Source organism: Symphodus melops (genome assembly GCF_947650265.1).
Source record: "Symphodus melops genome assembly, chromosome: 15".
In the NCBI taxonomy this organism is placed as follows: domain Eukaryota; kingdom Metazoa; phylum Chordata; class Actinopteri; order Labriformes; family Labridae; genus Symphodus; species Symphodus melops.
Window position 1 is genome coordinate 22696357 of NC_136705.1, and position 20651 is coordinate 22717007.

General features: G+C 40.2%; 1 protein-coding gene across 9 annotated transcripts in view; it reads left to right on the plus strand.

Annotated features, from left to right (window-relative positions):
* The first annotated feature begins 7913 nt into the window (after positions 1–7913).
* adgrb3 (adhesion G protein-coupled receptor B3) overlaps positions 7914–20651 on the plus strand; it is a 130010-nt gene continuing 117272 nt past the window's right edge. For 5 of the 9 annotated variants that reach the window (XM_079362062.1, XM_079362064.1, XM_079362063.1 and 2 more), the window contains exons 1-2: positions 7917–10502; positions 12102–12870. In XM_079362062.1, coding sequence (XP_079218188.1) covers positions 12117–12870 — 754 coding nt within the window. In that variant the 5' untranslated portion in view covers positions 7917–10502; positions 12102–12116. Of the gene's footprint in view, positions 10503–12101; positions 12871–20651 lie in introns of all 9 variants that reach the window. The other 4 variants (XM_079362065.1, XM_079362068.1, XM_079362066.1 and 1 more) reach the window with 3 other exon arrangements.

Genomic DNA, 20651 nt, shown 5'->3' on the forward strand with positions numbered 1-20651 from the left:
CCCCTCACTTCCTCATCGCTGAGTGAAATAAATTATAGACCGGCAAATGAAAATGTGGCAGGTGATTTGTCGGAAAGATAGTTTGTTATTGTGTGCATTCAGAATTGATAATTGCCAAGGTGACCTATGATCTCCTTAATTAACAAGGACACAGCTCTCTATCCCGGCTGCTTCGAGGTTTTTTGCAGAGGCCTTTGTCAGCAGGATTTCTCTGCCTTTTGGTCCTGAATGAATCACACCGATACACTATCAGTCATCCATATTCTGCCCTCGAAATAAAAGGAGAGAATCTAATCATTTAATTCTGTGGGCATTTTAACAGTTATAATAAAGGTGGACGTAGGTTCTTCCATGCAGTATGCATTGAAAATCTACCCAACTGCAAAATGGAGCTCAGCACAAGTCCAAGCAGGAAGACTGGTTAAATTTTCTCATATTTGTTACATTTCTTCATTAAACGTATCCACTCCCTCCTTCTCCCTGATCTGGTGTTTATCTGATTATGTGAGCGTTTACTCTTGAAGTAATAATCCAAAACGATTCTTCAGCAACCTCTCTAAACCAATCATTGAGAAATGAATCCATCAGAAAATTGTTAGCTTTCTGCCGCACAGCATCTTAATTACACAAATAGACTCACAACATTTCCGGTTTGCAATGTTTTCGGTATCAGAACGATGTCAGCGTATGTGTGTGCAGGAGTTTGCACGCAATTTTTGATAATTAAAAACAGAGAATAACACGCAACTTCTGTTTCTGTTGGCATTGTATCATTGGAGCAGGTATTGGTATTGTTTGATTTTAACTGATATCACATCACAATTTAAAATCCTGGTATCGTGACAACCTTCCTTCAAAGACTGTTTTGGTTTTCTATCTGGAAACAACATGTGATAAATGTGTCATTTAAAGCATAAAGGTTTGATTTACGTACACGCTACTAGCAAAGATGAAGTTTTCATGTCAGTAATGCTTGTCAATCCACAGTGTGGGGGCAGTGGCTCATGGAATATTTACACAGCCAGAGAGGGAGGAGGGGAGTTTGTGGGAGCCTAAGACCTGGTGGTTGGAACCACATTCAAAGGAAAACGGATAAAGGCCCTGAGGATTCATGCAGTGCAGCATTGTCTCTGAGAAAGAAAAAAAAAGACAGAACAATGCTGGGGAAAAATACCTTGTTTTAAAATTCAGCTCTAAACCCAGGCATGGAAAAGGCAAATAGGAGTGTGAGTAGAATGCAAAACAGAGCTCGATGCACTAGACTGCCAGAGTTTAGGTCACACATGCATGACAGACACTACTTTTTTTTTTTTCCTGAATGAGAAATGTCTGTTAAAGAAATTGTGTCCATTGAAGCTCAGTGGTATCTTCTCCCAATAAGGCTGCACAGCAAAGCTCACTAACAGGTTTTCTTGCATTTGAATTCAACTCATACAGTATATTCCCCTAACCAAGACATCTCAAAATGATGCACAGGATTTTTTTTTTTTTTCACATGTATTAAAAATGAAAGCGAATGTTTTAATATTTATACCGAGCCATATGGTAAACAAGCAACTTGTGTGGCTGGGAGATTTGGTTTTCAGTTTGGTGAGTGTTAGCAGCATCCCTCTAAAAAAGGAGACGCCTTAAAGACAGATTCCTTTAAGTCGACAGCGCACATGAAACAGACCTGGAAGGACGAGTGATGACAGAAAACAAACCTTTCATCACGGGGTTCGTACATTTCCGTTGATGTTTGATTGCCTTTTTTGTGACACTTTCACTGATGCTACAAATTATTCCTCTTTAACAGCTTCATTAAAGTGCTAAACTGGGAGAAGCTTTTTATGCTTATGCTTCATAATTGGCCATATTATGATGTACTCCCTTTTATCAATAAATGCCAAAAAAATATGATCAAACTGGCCCATATCCCATGACTCCACTGTGCCAATGTGTGCATAGAAAATACAGCCAGTGACACCATTATAAATGTCTGAACTTATCACCCCCCCCTTTCTTCCTTCCTATGAAACCTGCTAAACTGCAATTTTCAGAGTGGCAGTGTAGCATGTGACTGAATGTCTTGTGTAAACCTTTTCATATGTGTGTCCTGGGGTGTATTTATTTATGAAGAAGCAGGATTTATGATGATTTCCATCCAAACATCCGGTTTCTTGCAGTCAAACTGCTGAAGCGAGACAACATCGCCACTGGTTGTGAGCGCGACATCACCAAATTCAAATACAGACCGGTACACTGTGTGGGTGAGTGCTTGTTCATCTGTGTGCTTAAAGCCATTTCACCAAGATGAATTAAAAACACTGTCCAAACTGTCAGGGTGTTACAAACTCAAAGCTTGTTATGAATAAACACAAAGTTTGGGGCTGTCAACAACACACAGTAAAGCCTGACCGACTCAAAAGGGTTTTAAAATCTGAGCGCGTGTTAATAATCCGAGACCTGACACATGACGGCAAAAAAAGGATGGATTTCCCTTTTTGCAACGATATGATCAAGGCTGGTGAAAGGGGGAGGTGTCCAACAATAAAATACATGAAGAGACAGAAATTACATTGCATAGACCATGACACAAAAGCAACTAGTCACAACATGAATGTAAATAGCCACAACACAAATGCAAACAACACAACACTGTGGAATGAATGTATTTCTCATAATTATTTGTTTGTATGCACTTTGTGTTTTTATGAGGTGCTAATTGTCCTGACTAACTTTCCATAATAACTTGACTTTGCATGTTACATATTAATTGGGGGGGGGGGGGGTTTAAAAGATCTTGTAGTGTGAACCCTGCTTTAGATGCTGTCCTTATACATGCAAACAGACATCTTCATATAAAGAGCAGTGTGTTGAGGTTTCCCCTGTGCACTGGCTCTGCACTCTGATTTCATTTCCTAAATAGATTCATTATTATTATTGGTGTCACACTCAACATTTTCGTCAAGTTCAATCGCTTTTAGCTCCTCTGGCTGACATAACAACAGTAAGTGATAAAAGCAACGACTGTCAAAAGATGACATCATCTGACGAGTTTGTACATGTTTGAACAACTTTCAGGTTTCCTTGAAGAGACAGACCTTGACCTGATATCTGTGAGCAGAGGTGACCGATTTAGAGATCAGTATGTCAGTGCAGCATTTATTTCACCTCATTAATCAAGCAAGGTTACACCAGGCTTCAATTCAAAGTGAGGTTTACATCAGCAGATACAGGAGAATAGACTCTGTGAAAACATTTCAAATATGTTCCCATTTAAACTTTCATGTTTTCAGGGCTGTTTAATGTTTCATACACATTAAAAGTTTGATAAAAGAAGATCTCTTGAACCTTGATTTATTGATAAATGACAAGTGAATAAAATCTCCAGTTGTGCATGTTTTAGAGACCATCTCGAAGTGAAGAATTTTAGATAATGAAAGGAGTCTTTGTGCTGTGTTGTGTTTTCCCAGAGGGGCTCGGGGAGAGAATTTCTCATTCAATATGGCAATAAATGCAAATATGTGTGGTGTTATTTACACAGCTGCTGATGTTTGCAGAGACATTCAAAAGAACGAAGGCACTAATGTCTTCCCTCAGCATTGTATTTGAGTGAACATTAGTTTCTTTCATTGTATTATAATTCAAATTAGGCCACTAGAAAAAAACAAAACATATTTGGTTAATAATGCATTTGAATTGACGAGCAAGGATCATGTGGGCTCAGGAGTCAAAAGGCTCATATCCCACGCATGGCAAGTCATTTTGATACATCGATTGCATGTGCAATATATCTCAGAGCAGTCTAAACTATGCATCTTTTTTGACAGACATTGATTATCTCATATAGCTACTGTAGCGTACATTTCTCTTTGCACTCACTTGAAGTGTTTATGATTGCCATACAAGAAGAAGTGCAAGAACTGCCCTCAGCACTTAACCTCATCTTGACTACGGCACTCTGCAATTTCTGCAACAGTTTTTAATTAAATATGAAGAAAAATGGGAAAACAGCCCTTGAACGGATGCAAGGAAAGTGCCCACACTTTAATTTGTTAATAGAGCGGTACATCATTAGTGTAATGATTGCATCGAACCAGAAGACACAAGTCTGTATACACTGATAGTGACAGACATGACGCATGAAGAACATTACTGTAAGCATGAATCTTTGGTGCAAACAGTTAGTGTGAGTACAAAATGAGTCAAACTGGGATTGGTTTCGAGCTTACCCTCTCTCTCATAGCATGTCTAGACATTTTCACGACTTTCTTTGACACTGCCACGTGTGTGAAAGTGATTATGCACTTCTATTCATGTCCCGGGGTACGTTACTGCTTCCTTATTTAATCATGTAGCTCTAAATAGTACGGGATCTGGGAGTTCTTCCTGTGAGACTATTGTTTTTTGCATGAGTCTTGCAGCACAAAGAGAACTTTTACAAGGATCACAAGAGACATGGAACACGACTAAGAGGCAGCCACGGCCGCTGCTAAAAGAGGTGGAAGTTTCGTTTAAAACCTTGTTTGCGAACCTCATGGTGGTGCTACAGGAAGAAGGGAATCCCAAAGGGGGGGGGGGGGGGGGGGGGAGAGAAGGCAGGTGGGTAATGAAGGTAACCGCACTCCTTCCTTTTACTACATTCTACCTGTGTGAGAGGTTTTTCTGCTGTTGAGTCACTCAACACAAACTACAGATCAAAGCAGGACATTGAAAATGAACTGAGAGTTGCAGTCTCACAGCTGCACTCCAGACTTGAGGAGCTCTGTAGCACAAACAAGCCCACACTAGTCACTGAAACGGTCGCTGAACTGGAAGTAGAAATCATACAACAAGATGTTCCTCTTTTTTTTGTATTTTAAGGGAGTGGATGATTTTCAGTCAGTCAGGTTTTTAAAAAATCGGTTTAGAGCAATGAGTGTTGTAGCATCTTAAAAATGTGAAAGTTTCTTGTTGCAGTAGTCCTTTTCATGGCTTCCGTTCTGAAAGTGTTTTCAGATGTTTTTAGTTTGAGGTTTCTATTCTGTACTCTTTGCATACAATATTTGACATAAAGACAAAAGAGGAGCTCAACAGAAAGTTTGAGAACCACTGAGTTTAGGGACCATTATAATTCTCCATTTGAACAACATTTACGTTTAGAAACGTTGCTGGCAAAATCAACCAGGTAACTGGCATTGAAAGACTAAGCCAATGCAGAGTGCAAATAACTGCAGTTCCCTGAGTGTCCACTTGAGGCCTGCTCCAAAAGCCATGGAATCTGAATTATGTCCCATATTAAAATGCTCATGTCTTACACCAGAAATAAGAATGTGTAATCCTGATTCAGGAAAAAAAAAGTGTATAAATAGGTCTTTTTAGTTATTGACACAGTGTACAGCAGTTTTTTTTCTTTTACTCAAACGTTAAAACTGGCTTAGTCCATTTAAGGAAAATAGTTTAATTCCCTAAAAACAAAGGACATAGAAATTGCCACAAGTAGAGGTGTAAAGAAGCACTAAACCCAGAACTTTTATTATTTATTAACATTCCAACAGATAACTTTAATCTTTAAAAGAGACAGACGTTGATAAAAGAACTCATAAGACTTAAAGCACTCAATGTAAAAACTTTGAAATCCTGCATAATTTGGCCAAACACACTAGAGCTTTTGTTCAGCCATAGTGTGTGTTTCACTTTGATAGCTTATTATGAAAGTTATAAATATCAAAGTATTTCCCCTCTGGCCAATCAATGGGATCAGTTCAACATCTGGTTGCCAAAGGACACTATAAACTATTCCTTTGACACAAAGACATCATGTGTTTTTTCTCGTTAAAGGCATTTTTTTTCAGCACTGAAAATATGTTTTTTCTTTTAGTTTGCTGTGGTTTACAAAGTTTGACGCAGAGTTTGAGACAATGCACCTATTGGTTGAGTTATAAAAATAGGTTGACTTTAAAGTTTGCCATTGTTCAGCTATGAAGTTCATTTTGCGATAACGTCTAAATATTAGGGCTATCGGGGTTAAGCCGTTCATCACGATGCGATTAAGGACAAGATGAACTGTTTTTACCCCTTTAATCTCATGCTATTTTGTTGATTTTGCGTCTTTTCAGCATCTCCCTGTAGTCACAGTGATGGACTCTGAATTGCACTTTAATTTAAAAGAAAATCCCAGAAAGCTCAGCTGATGAATCAAAATTATTATCAACATTGTGACATCGAACATTTCCCTTCTTTCACTGCTCCCTTTAATTTACTTTTCAATTTGTAAGAAGTTCCTTAGTCCGAGGTTAAGTGAACGTCATATGTTTTGATCCACTGGAAAATCCCTTCTTTGACGCAAAATACCCTGAACTAGAGCCAGTAAACACGTGAAATCAAAGTGTAGCAAAACCAGTTTTGGGATGTGACAAATTAAATGACAAGCATGGGACTACAAATGTCATTATTCGCTATTAATCACAATTAAAAAAATAATTTGACAGCCTTACTAAATATATTTCACTGGTTGGTTGGGTAATGTAGTCATTGCTGTGATTTTCAGATTCTGACTGCTATTTTGGAGGGCCTGCTTTATGAAAACCTTTTTTTTTTTTTTTTACCAAGCAATACGGATTAAGCCTTTTTTTCATTATGAAAACTTGACATCAGCTTTAAATGGACCTGGTGAACATATATTCCACTTAAGTCAGGAGAATACATCCTTAGGGGAAAATGAATGGCTGTCCATCCAACAGTCGATAAGAGCTGTGGACCGATTGACAGACTTTCAATTAAGTGGCCATCCTTGGAGCCCTGCTGCTTCTGTGCAAAATCAAACAACAAGAAAGTAACTTCTCTTCGTACACAAGAATCCAAGCTAAACTTATATGACACTGCAGAAGGAAAAGGCAGGTGCATCACCTCTGTCTGGGGAAAAAAGCAGCAGTGCAGCTGTAAAGAGACAAGGGATTGCTCCCAAATCTGACCATTAAAGAAATATATATCATCAGCAATGACAAATGCCGTAACAACGTGTTCCACAACAGCACAGGAGGGTACACACAATAAATCAGCAGTTTAAGAAAAACTTGTTTCAGACTTGCTCATTTGGGGTTTTAGAATAAGTCATCCAGCTGAGATCCCGCATGGGAGCAGCCCATTATCATTGTGCTCAGACAAACGCAACATATGGACTACCTGGTGGTGACTGAGTTGAAGCTGAAAGTCTGAATATATTTCTCAAGTGTCTGGAGAATTTGCCTCGTGCCTGTGTGTGTGTGTGTGTGTGTGTGTGTGTGTGTGTGTGTGTGTGTGTGTGTGTGTGTGTGTGTGTGTGTGTAGCCCGCCATGTCTGTGTGCACTGATGGGTACAAAGAAAACCCATAATTTTTCTGTTGGAGTGATAGTTCATATAATCCTAAAGCAGTCAAAATGATATATAATAGCTGCTTTACATCAATAGACTGATGTTTATCATATGATCAATAGAGTGGTGTTTATCCCATGAGATTTTGTAATGGATATGATTGCTGTAAAACAGCCATTATATCAAAGAGACGTCCTATTCTGCACTCTACACGTACACACGCAGGCTCAGTCACACCAACAGGAGCAGGTGATAATAGGCCTATTCTTTATGCGAGGTCATGAATAATTCAAAATCCATGTGCTCAAACAGATTCTCGAGTTGACAGAATAATATGACAGATTCTGCAGCCGCTATTAGACGAGAAAGATCACAAATGTTTTGGAGATTCGAGCAGGGGATAACTTGATCTGCGGCGTATGTGTGACTGGTAAAAGTCTAAGCGCATGCGATAAACTGTTAAAACATTTCAGAAAACCCCAAAGGCTTTATAAATGCACTGTGTATGAATGCACAGTTCTTGCCATCGCCTTTCAGTGTGTTATGCACATCATCATGCTTGAACACCAACACAGACAACATGATGTCATTTAAATCTTTATTCAAATTAAACATTCAACCCCTTGCAAGGAAAATCCATTTTCATAGAAAACATCACACTGTCACTGTAATTGCACACAATGCACATTATTTTGCTCTTAATCTGTCTTCCCAGTCATGTCTTTACTTCAAATATAAATTTGACAACATGGGACCACATTTTCGCCTGAATTTCATCGTGTCTCCAGGCTGCAGAATAACCAAACATGCAGGGTGCAATTTGGAAATGTGTTATGGCAGCAGTCCTGACGCCTGGCAATTGGCCTCCCCATGAGTCAGTGGAGAGATGCTTATTGTAGCTTCTTTGTCCAATAAGGCTTTGCATGAATTCTTTCCTCCTCTTAGCTAGCAGATTCAAAAGCTCCCTTAACGTTTAAGACTTCATTATGGCGTGGAAAGTGGGCTGGCTCGAGGTCACCCCTGATGTTCCACTCATTGCCTGGGGAAGACTGGAATTAGAAAGCTCAAGCAGTCGCAGGCCACGGCGACCAACTGCTCCGAAAGACTCCAATCTCTTTTATAACTTTGGCAGCAGATTAACAATGCTGTAAACGCTGCTGGTACAGGATGTCGGGTTATAAACAAGTTCTTTCAGTTTCTCGCACTGCTGCTGTGGCTGATAGGCTTTCTGTGTGAAGTTCTGAAGCATTCTTAGCAACACTTTATGCTGAAACTTCCTGGAAATAAATAAACAAATAGGCTCTTCATGCAGCATCTGCTCACATGGAACGCATTCAGTCGAGGCCTGAATGAGACGGCCAGGCTAATGAGAGTTAACTGTGCACAGCAAAATGATTAGAGCAGCTGACCCAACCCTGCAAAAACAGAGAGGGAAAGAGGGAGGAGAAAAACGTGGCGAAAATAATCTTTGGGAACAATTACTTCTATCTACACGGCCCAAGCATTTCCTTTTTTTTAAATGAATATGCAAATAATTCGGAATATGCAAATGAACAAAGCTCCAACACATGTGAAGGTCATGCACATTAATGTCTCATTTGTGTATATGCAAAAGGACAATAATTAAGATTTCAGATGCATAATTTGTTCTTGGTTTTAAAAAAAAAAGATCCCTATCTTCAAAAGGAGCAGTGTGATCAGCAGGCGATTCACACGTTTGCACTAACTTCCTATGCCCATTAGAGCTCCATTCTTCAGCCAATAGGCAATGAAGGCTATTCCAAAGCCATTGATGCTGCATTGTTGGCGACCAACTGCTGAAGGCTGAAGGTTACAGAGGATTTAATTGACTGTTGATAATAAAATGAATCCGTCTATGAATGTCAGGGCAACACATTCAAAAGAAGGAAAAATATCTTCAATGTTGAAGCTGCCCTTAAGAGTACCTTTAATCCTCAGGTGGCTCATCAATACACTTCATCCTTACCTTGGATATACTGTAGGCTACACACATGCACTCCCCTCAGAGCAAACATGCCTAAGAAAAAGATGGGGGGGGGGGGGGACAAAAACAGCAGGTTTGAACTGAACATGTAAGGTGCAAGACAACAACTTCCCCAAAGAGAGCTCAAGTTGACACATAAGTATGAATTCTTCCAGCAGCATGAAGGAGGAGAACAGGAGGACATGCAGCAACAAATCACCAGCAAGCAGTGAAGAAGTCAAAACAAGAGCGGCTGTCACCCATCAGGAGAGGAGGGAAAAATTAGAGCTTTCAGATCCCACTGTCTGAGCGTGTAGATTGTTTGATCATTATTCTCCCTCATGACAAAAAAAGTCCATCAAGTATAGTCCTGTTTTGGAGTGAGCAGCAGCGACGTTGTCTGAGCACAACTGAGAGGGTCCAGTTCAGGGGGGAAACCCTTTTGACTCGAATTAAGTGGAGGCATACATGAGGATAAAGAGAAAAAAAAAGGAAGGAAGGAAGGAGGAGGGCAGGGAAGAAAGTATTGGTGGTGCCAGACGCAGCGGCAGTAAGAAGCGTACGTACGTGCTTTATCTTAGCGGCTGAGTGTGTGACGTGATATTGCAGCCTGCTCCTGGAGCTCTGCAAGCAGCGAGCAAAGCGCGTCTATTTCTCTCTCTGTTGTAACTCACTAGCCCCCAACATCTCACATCCACCCACTACGGATCTTTTTTTTTTTTAATCCTCCCCCCTTTTTTTTCCCAAAGGGGGGGTTTGCGCGACTTGCAGGAAAGAGGAAAAAAGCACATCAGTGGGAATAGAAATAGAAACGTGAAGGAATTAATTTATGGTAATACTGTAAGAATTGCTCTCTTCTTTTCATCACTCCAAGAATTTCGTCCTCGCTCTTGGTGTCTCTCTCGGTCTTTCTCCCCCCTTCTCTCTCTCTCTTTCTCTCTCCCCTCTTTCTCGGTGGCTTGCGTGTGTTGTTGCGCTCCGTTTTGATGGGAAAAACCCAGAAGAAGAAGAAGAAGACGGGGGGATATGAGCGGGCAGACCGGAGTGTAACGCATTTTATTTTCATCCATTGAAGCATCTTGTTGCGCCGGACTTCTTTCGTCGGGAATGGGGAGTATTGATTCACTGGAGGGCTGCAGAATTTATTTATAAAGGATGTGGTCAAGTATGTTGGGAAAATAGCCATAGCTTCCGCAGTGTAAGGTAAGATGATCATTATTTATATTATTATTTTTACATTATTATGATCATTGCATGGAGTTCATTTTCATGCGCCATCCACCAGTGAAAGTTTCGCCTCTCCGTGTAAAATATGTGTCCTGTCTTTTCAACATGATGGCTTTGGAGCTTTCATCCGCTCGTATTAGTGCAGGGTGCTTAACAGATGATTTAAAAGAGCTGATCTCTCTCTTAAGAGGCAAAAATCACTTTAAAGCGCCGAGCGTCGAACTGACACTGCATGAGATGGAGCTCGTGTCTCTATATTCAGATGTCCTCTCGAGACGAAATTGCTCTTAGAAGCCCCAGCAATATAATCAGCGTCTCTTGACGACCGTTTTCTCGTCTCCAGAATACTGATTTTCTTTTCTTTTTTGCCCCCCGTGCAGCCGTGGCCGTGAATCTTGCGGGGAGTGATGTCGAATTGTGTGGATTTATCACGACTAAAAGCTGATCTCACTCAACACTGCTTCCTCAAATCTTTATGTAACACGTTTATTATCCTAACGTGCTGTGACGGGCAGCTTTTATCATTTAAAAAGGGGAAATAAGTTAGAGACAAAAGTGTAAATCTGTCTCTTCTCCAGACTCTATAGCCTTTTTGGGATTTCAACGCCTACACACACGTGCACATGCACACACATTTGGGTTCACGCACGCAAGCACGCACGCGCTGCTGTGTGACACTGCTCACAGCTGCATTGCCTGTAGGATTAAAGCAATCAGGACATCGCATTGCATTCTCTCTCTTTCTCTCGCCCTCTCTCTCTCCCTCTCCATCTCGCACACTAACACACCAAAGTGAGCGCGCGCGCACGCACGCAGGCATGCCAACTCAAACACACAACCCAGGCTACATATACACACAGAAACACACACTGGCTCTTTATCAAATTGCATTGTCAAATATGTCAAGCCCGGAATTTCGGAGACATGCAAGTCGTAGTGGACCGAAAGCGCGTAGGAAAAGATGAGAAGCCATGGTGACCATGCAGACAGACAGGACGCAGAGACGTTTTCAGTCTGTTGATTTGTCTCCCTCCTGTTGTCTAACTGTCGTGAGAGGGAGAAAAAGACTAAATCACGAAGAAAACAGCTTGATTTGGACACAAAAAAGGATCCTGGTTACTGCGTAAAAATGAGCAGTTGCATGCCACAGCTCGTGAGGACTGCACCGACTTTGATTCCCGACTGTTTCTTTATGAAGTCAAATAGTCTGAACAGCTTTATCTGAATTTTTCTGAAAGGACTGTGCCATACCAAATACGACCCAATTATAAATGTCTGAATAAATGACTCACATTATTGCACCCCCCTCCTCCTTAATAAATAAATAAATAATGACAGAAGCAACCACAAGGTGGCAATGTTTGCACAAAGTAAAGTAATACAGGAGGCAGGTTGGGAAAGCAAAAGACGTGTTACTGGGGGGTTAATGTGTCTCTTTTTTTCCATTTTCATGGTCGGATGTGATAAGAAATGTGTGGAGCACATCAATCACACTCAAAAGCGATCATCTATCATGCATCGTGTGTCCTCTGATTTAAAATCCCTCTGTGTGACTCTCTCCATCTCTCCCTGCAGGCCAAATGACATAGGATGAAGGCTGTTCGAAACCTGTTGATTTATATATTTTCCACCTATCTTCTGGTTATGTTTGGATTAACTGGTGCCCAAGATTATTGGTGTTCCACTCTGGTCAAGGGGGTCATTTATGGATCATATTCGGTGACTGAAATGTTTCCTAAAAACTATACAAACTGTACATGGACGCTGGAGAACCCAGACCCTACCAAATACAGCATCTACCTGAAGCTATACAAGCGAGACTTGAGCTGCTCTGAATACTCTTTGCTTGCTTATCAGTTTGATCATTACTCACATGAAAAGATCAACGAGTTGCTGAAAGTCAACGAGTCTATAGTGTACCTGTGCGATACAAAGAATATTTATGTATTTTTGCTGTATGACAAGAATTTTGTTCAACTCCGGAGAGTTTTCCCTTATGATTACAACGGATTGACGCCGCAGAAGCTGGATGAGGAGGAGAAGTCCATTGTGGAGTTTTTGGTGCTGAATAAGGCCAGCCCCAGCCAGTTTGGGTGTCAAGTGCTTTGTACATGGCTGGAAAACTGCCTGAAACTAGAGAAAGGGACGGTGGAGACATGTGGGATTGTGTACTCAAAATGCACATGTCCTCAGCATTTAGGCGATGGAGAATCAGAAAGCATGCTCATGCTCAACAACGTGGTTTTACCTTTAAATCCACAAACAGAGGGATGCTTGTCACCCCAACTACAAGCCGGGCAGGTCTGCAATCTGAGTGCAGAAGTGAAAAGGCCTCCAAAAGAAGGTGAGTATCCAGTCTTCTTCCTCCTTTATGCTGACATAGATGTAGACTTAATCAACTTGTATGTATGCATAGATAAGAACGTTATCTTGTCAGTAAAATGTGCACGTCAATCACTCCCTTCTCTGCCCTTATTGCATGTTTGAAGTGTGATGGCCCATGAAACAAAGAGCACACATAGATCTATAGACTGCAGTTGGCTCAGAAATGAGTCAAAGCTGACAGAGGAGTTGGGTGTTGTAAAGACCACAGCAGCACAAACCAAATCCACATAAACAAAAAGGGGTACTTTTATTCGGTTGGACTGAATTCAAAATGCACAATCATTGCTGTGAATTTAAAATGGCTGTTTTTTTTTTTTTCAACACATAAGCTCAGAGTTAAAATGGCTGCAAATCCAAAGCTTATTTTGGGGTGTAATATACATTTATGTCATCCTGTTAGACAAATGTGGACACGTCTTTTGGCATGTCTCCAACGTCACGTGGAACAATTGGGATCATGAATGCAGCAGCGTCAGATTGGATCACATTGCTCATGCAATGCCACTAACATTAAAACTAATAATTCAACCTATTTGGCATGATCTGATTGAATAAACGACCACTCCTAAAGCGGATATTTTATAAAGAAGGGCTACTTGTCCAGTGTTGCCATAGAGCAATGCAACGTGTTTTGTTGGAATTGAGCAATCCTGAACATAAAGTTCAGAGCTTTCAGAGGAAATGTTGTATTCTGCAGACCTGTTTGCACTTCTAATGAACACATTATTTGCAAACCATTAAAACCTATACATGCACACACAGGCACTTGTAGAAAGCTAAATGAACATAGTACGGTAAATGACAATGATAAGGATGTTGTGATTTTGTTCATCAGTGTCACCAGGTAGCATGGGGAGTTTTTGTAGTTAGGCTTGTGCAGCTATTTGCATTATAAAGGGAGCCCTGCTTGACACATAGCGGCTTGCATTGTAACAGGTAGCGAAAGAAAGGAAAAAAACCCAGAGGAATATTCCCTGCAAACTTCCTTCTGAGGTGAGATGCATTTACTGGGAGACACAAAGGAGGGGCATTCATCATGGCACGCTGAACAAAAAATAATGAGCCAACCTTTTGAAATTTGTGGGGGAAACAAAGGCACGCATGCTACGCAGCTTTACTTACTAAAATAACAGTTGCTATAATAGAACCCTGGAGAACAGGAGGTTGATTTCCAATCAAAAGGAGACCATGTGATAATCGATTATAGCATCTCAGCTGTTTGCTGCATCACACTTTTGGGAATATTTGCACAGGATTTGCTTCTAAAAATATTTTGCAAAGCTACCACCATGCCTTAGGTATTTTTAGTGCTTTTGTAAGAGTTACTCTTGCTCTAAATTTCTACATGATTTATTAAGTGGTTAGCCTCCATCAACTTGGATGATAAACTCATTTTGAGTATCTTTCACCTACCCTTTCAGTAGAGCCCTTAAGCAATAATGCATACAGTCACTGATTCAAATTACTGTTACAACTCGCCCTGCGGTCGAGTAGCATGTGCAGTAACAGCAGATAGGATGACTCAGCTGTCTTTTTCTTTTTTTTTTTGTCCGGTGATCCCATCAATTAATGAATTTACTGTTCAAATCACAACTAGGAAGCATTCTTTTTCACGCAAGAAAACTCCGTCCTACCCCCCAAATAACATTTGACATTTTTCTATCAGCCTGTTAATAACAGCTTAAGAGCAGAGCTTATTTTTTTTTTCCTCTCAGAAGATTTTCCACAAGCTTCTATTTATAGGGCAGGTTGATGGGAGGTTTGAATAAATCCGTTTTCATCTGGATAACGGGGGGAGATCACCACTGGGTTTAAAAGAGCGCTGTGTCTCCTGTGGCATCACAGTGACAGAGCGGGTGTTCCTGATGAAGAGGCAAGCATTACAAACAGTCGACAAGGGCTCCATTTGATAATATCGCCCGTCTTTGATCTTCTCAGTTCCTGGTAGAGGGTAGCGTCAGAGCACATCAAAGAACAGCAGAAGCTCAAGGTTGTATACTTCAGCCACGCCACCGAAATGCCCAACCGCCCTTTCAAACTCACCCAGAATGACAAACACGTCAGAAGTTACCACTATTCACTATTTCAGATGATTACAAAGGACAGAGCTCATACCTTGATATTGTGCCATCTTAAAACCCACAGAAACAGATGTACTACTCGGATGAGTCATTTATGCAGTTTTATCCCATTTTATGAATACAAGTTGTAAAAAGGAAACGGCACAGTTGCATTCCCTGACGTTTTTCTTTTTCTACTGCTTTCGTGTGGGTTTCCTCCCACATCCCACGCATGCAAGTCAAGTAGGCTGATGACTCTGATCTGCCCATAGGTGAATGAGTGACTGTCTGCTCTTGGATGACGTGTCTGTGCTGTGTCAGGCTTTAAAGCCAGTGAGTGCTCAGCTTCGTAGAATTGTGAATCAGATTTTCAGAGAGGGCGAATTAAAAAAAAAAGGTGAAAACTGGGTAGAAAAGGTCAGCTCTGATTTACTTGATGCATTTATGTTGAAATGACATGCAAAAAGAGGCGAGAAGGACTACAAGCTAGCATCTTCCCACTCAGCTATCTACTCTGTCTCTTTAAATCCTGCGTGTTTACATGAATGCAAGCTTTTAAATCCTCAATGCACAATGTAGCGTTCAAATCATCCGCAAATTGCACTTGGCTCCAGGAAATAAACAACATCATGAGGCATTGTTTTGTATTGTGGCTTAGCGTACTGGACCGCCCTTGGCTTACGAAAAGTGTGTCTTTTTTTTTTTTTGTCCCATTTTGTTGCCAGTCTTCCAAGGATCAGGGTCAAGGAGTTTCATTGTCTGACAGCTTTGTTGTATGTCCTCCGAGGTTTTCCCTGTTAATGAAGCCTGGAACACTGATGTTTCTGTCACTGCAAGATTTGTCTGGATACCAGAATTTCAACCTTGGATAGCAAGCCAAAGAATATCGATACATGTTTTGATATCACAGCAACGAAAATAGTACATTTGCTAAAAAACCCTCCTGAACACACACTACATAAATTTGCACAAATACATAGGCAATGTCACAGTGTCAACTCTGCTGGAACCTCCTCTGCTCTTGTCGGAGACATACACATAACTTTTGCATCTTTTTGAGACACAAATGGGGGTTTGATAAACGGTATTATTATCCAACAGTTAAAATTGAAAAGGCAGCTCATTTTTTCTCTCGTAGCAACGTTGGGTTAAAATTATGACTGAAGATCTGCAGGGGTTTTTATTTTTCTTTTTTTTTTAACTTTGGTGCTTTTGGATACTATCAATCATGGAAATGAAAAATATTATATATTGTTTAAAATCACTGAATCAAGAATATTGAAGTATCTTCATTTAATTCACCTTACTGAGACTTGCAACTCATGCCTTTCTGCTTCCTGAAATATTTCCACTGCAAAGCCTATTTCACAGAGAAACACTTTCTCAAATATAAAATGGTTCATTCCAACATTTTATTTTGATTCTGTCAGATATCTCGGTTCATATAACTGCGCTCATCTCTGCCCACGCTTGCCATTTCCTGTTGTCACCGACTTGTAGGTAAAAGTGGAAAAAGATGACAAACGTGGCAGTGACAGCGAGATGCTTTACTGGAGATAAGGGTTTATAATTTGGTTCGGAATGAGACAACGATACACAGAACTGAAGCTCATATTGATGTAAAATATTCCAATACATATTTTATGAGTCCACAGAGTGGGCCTCTGAATTCATTGTTAGTACAAGAAGTAGGTTAGAAATGACATCACACATTTGAATCCTCTGATTTCCTCACACACTTTGACATTTGATTGGATTCGTGCAGTGTGAATCATGGTATGGATGCACCAAATATATCAAGTGTTTATTTTCTACCTTTTTCTTAAACAGCAGTTCTTTAAGTCAACCAGCACTTAAATGACAGCGAGGGGAATGCGTGCGACATCTCTTTACTGCTAAGATGAAGGTTATTTAAGATTCCTTGCAGATGCTTATTTGTACAGTTGCAGATGCTCATTTTATCATTACAGCTCCTGACGACACAGGCCGTGTGCCATGTGGAAAATGGCAATAGGATTTTATTGGCAAATGAAATGTGTGTGAAGCGTTCTAATGCACTGTCACCCGCCAAAGTCCTGAGCACTGCAGCAGCTCAGCCTCGCCGCCTCACATAGTGAGGCCCTTTTATTCACTTTGGATCTCAGTCAAGTCACTCAGTAGTCACACTGCATTATGCTCACCCCCATTGTTCAGTACACTTGGAGGCCATTTTAGTTCCAATTCAGTGAAGGAGGGAGCTCAGCTCAACAGCACAGAATCTGTTTGTTAAATCTTAGACATGCATTATTTGTCTCCAGCTATAGTAAATATCCGGAATATCCAGTGTCTCTAATCCTGGGCTGACCACCGTTCTCCTCTTTGCTTTTTGGATTTTTGAGATGCTTTATTTTCTCTCTGGTGTCGTCTCTGTTTATCCTTCATATTCAACCTCCGGAGGCAGCAGGAGAAATATGTGATACGCTGCAGGACCCTGCGTCGGTGTGAAAGTGACAGCCATCTTATTTGTCTTTGTCAAATTCTGGCTCTGAGAAAAAAAAAAAAAAGAAAAAAGGATGATGCAGAATCAGAGTTGTTTCCAGACACTTCTGAGAAAACTGACCTCTAAAAAGAGGTCAAACATTTAACTAAAATTACTTCTAAAGGCTTGTGACTCTTAGCCAGAGACAAGTCAGAAAGAAAAGAAAGTCAGAGCAGCAAGTGTCCGTATCTGAAATCCCCCACTACTCACTACATAGGGCAATGTCGAATTCATCATTTTTCATATATAGTGCTCTCATTGTAATCCACAATGCATTGAGAAAAGTAGTGCAGCAATATATAACAGCAATATGGTGAGAGAAGAGTGACATTAGCCCGCCTTCACCCACGGCGATTGACCTCAAGAGACAAAACAGAGAAACAAAGCCGATGATATTGGTTTACAGAAAATCTCAAAGCTGGATGCCATACACTAAAGAAATGAATGCTAACAAAGAGCATTCCTTAGATGGGCCTTGAAAATACACAACACTTAACATCAGATACACGAGAAATAGTACAAAACAAGCTCATCAATACAAAGAGGGAACAATAGAGGATGCAAAATATCGTTCTTTAAAATGAAGAAAAGCAAGAAAATGAATGAGGACTAGACCGAGTCCTCTCTAAAAACAGGTTCACTATCAGGTCGACAAAAGAGCTCCCTGTGTAGGAAGAACGACTGTGATTTTGGACACAGTCATCGTTGTGTATACAAAATATACATATTCTCTAAACTGCATATTCTTGAAATGGCCCTGGTTGCAGTGTAGGGATATAAAAATTCATGAGGCTCTGAGGAGACTCCTGAGTAATTTTACACAGTGAAATGAAACTACAAAAACGGTTGCCATGTTTAAAGCCTGCTGCTGTCACACGTGGATGGAAATGAATTCTTAGGAAACACAAAAGTCTCAGTTTTGTATGATAAAATAAAATATAGGGTTCACCACATGAGGCTGTGGTTCTTTATTTTGTACAGATAGTTAATAAATCAAAAAGATAGAACCTGAGCTTGTCTTGCATAACACCAAAAAAGCACCTTCTGGTATTTTCTTTATTAAAAAAAAAAAAATCGGAAACCTGAGAAAGAGCGATGGGATCCAGCATGGAAAATATGTTTATGTACATCCAAACCTCATTAATGGTTGGTTTAATTTACAAGGCTTAAATAAACAATAATGGCACGCTTTAACGACAGCTGTCAGGTTGTTGTTTTGATGTTGCCATGGAGGCAACTGTCAGTCAAAAGGGATCTATCCGACAGAGCTTTAAATAGCAGCTTATATAATGTCTCTAGAGAGATGTAACATGTATTACTCAGGTTTAGAGATTCAAGGAATCTCATCTCAGATTTACACTGTGACACAATTTCCTATTTGGCCTGCGAGCATGTTTCAGGACGGATTAAGCTTCAACGATGTGTGAACCTAAATTTGTAAAATCTTCAAATGCTGATACACAATGGACAGTTTATTTATTCTTAGATCACGATAGCGTTCACTGTAAAAAAAACCCAAAAAAAACAATAACACAATTTTAAACTGCATGTTTTGCTTTATTTCGGCAGTTAAAGATCATATGAGGAAACGTCTAGCTTGTGCTGATTTTAGCGCCTCCGGTGGACAAAGTGGTACCTCTCATCTCTTTTTTTGAGTCCATCCCGCACTTACTGAATGTAGTTAGTCTGTTTGACCAGAAACTTCTGCTTTGCAAACAGTGAGCTGGATGCAGATCAGCTGTGGATACTGTATCTGATATAGATTTGGGATCCCGAGGCTCTGTTTCAGCAGCATGACAATCTGAAGTCAGAGTGATAACTCTCCACTACAGCCAGACTGAGTGCTGCAAACCGCCTCGTGGTAAATTAAAGCTGTGTGCTGTCACAGCCGAACTGCAGACTGGACGCAATGAAACACAGAAAACCTGGAAGGAAAACAAAACAAAACATGAAATACAAAAGTGAGGATATGATCTATGGGTTTCAAACTTTTGAACTACCTCAAAAGTATTTCACAGTAAGCATCACAAGAGAAATGACTGGGAATACATTTAAAGTCAGAATATCACCAAATTAAAGTGGTGATGTTCCTCAAAGTATTTTTAAATTAAAAAAAAGGCAGATCAATGACTCTAAATGAGAGAGAAAACATGTATTATTGACTAAATGTTCTTAAAGTTTAAGTGTAAAAAAATCTGACTGAATGTGTGTGCGTCTACCAATACAATATGATAACACGTTTAAAATACCAATCAAAATCAACTTGTAAATATATCTTAGAAGTGATTTCATTTATCAGTTTTAGAGTAAAAAGTAAAATATTGTTCTCTGAACCGATTTTGTGGAAAAGGTGTCGGGACCAGGTGAATACTGAGCACAACAACGTCAACTTAAAGACGAGAGGGATCGAGGAGTTGCAGAATCCTGAAGGGAAGAAGAGAGAAAATGAAACAAAATTAAATATCAACAGATATCATATTTGTGATAATAACATTTTAATGAATTGTTTGCTGTAGATTTAATTAATTTCTGCATATAGAAATCTTTGTTTTGAGTGAACAACAAATACTCCAAACATGAAGAGCTCTCTATCGTTGCATGCACATGATGCTGTTTTGATAATATGTCCTCTTTAATGAAAGTGGTTGGCGTGACAAAGTTCGGGATCCCCTGCTGGAAATGTCTTCCATCAGTGCATAATCTCTGCAGGTTTCTCCTCCGTCACTTCTGCTGAGTCATGGAGCTGACAAGTCTATCTTTCTACTTTACAGCCGACAATAAACACAATTGCAATAAAATCTTTGAGTAACAGTTGCTGCCTATAATAACGTCAGATTACAGCAGGGAACTGTAATCAGAGTAATGGGTTACGTAATGTCGTTCCTAATTCTGGGATGTGATGTTTGAGGCAGCCACACCTCTGAATGTCTGCATCACTTCACTGGGAAAATGATGCATAAACAACCCTGAAGCGTGCACGTCTGATTTATTAGCGCGTGTATCCGACCTGTATACATGTTTGTTATTATGAATACGGAAATGTGGTGGATTTGTGTGCCTGTATAGCCGTGCTGCACAGCCTCCCACGGATACTCATAAATTCTTCTTGAAATGCCACAGATTCGCCTGTTTAGCATTTGAGCTCTTTATTCAACTCTTCCA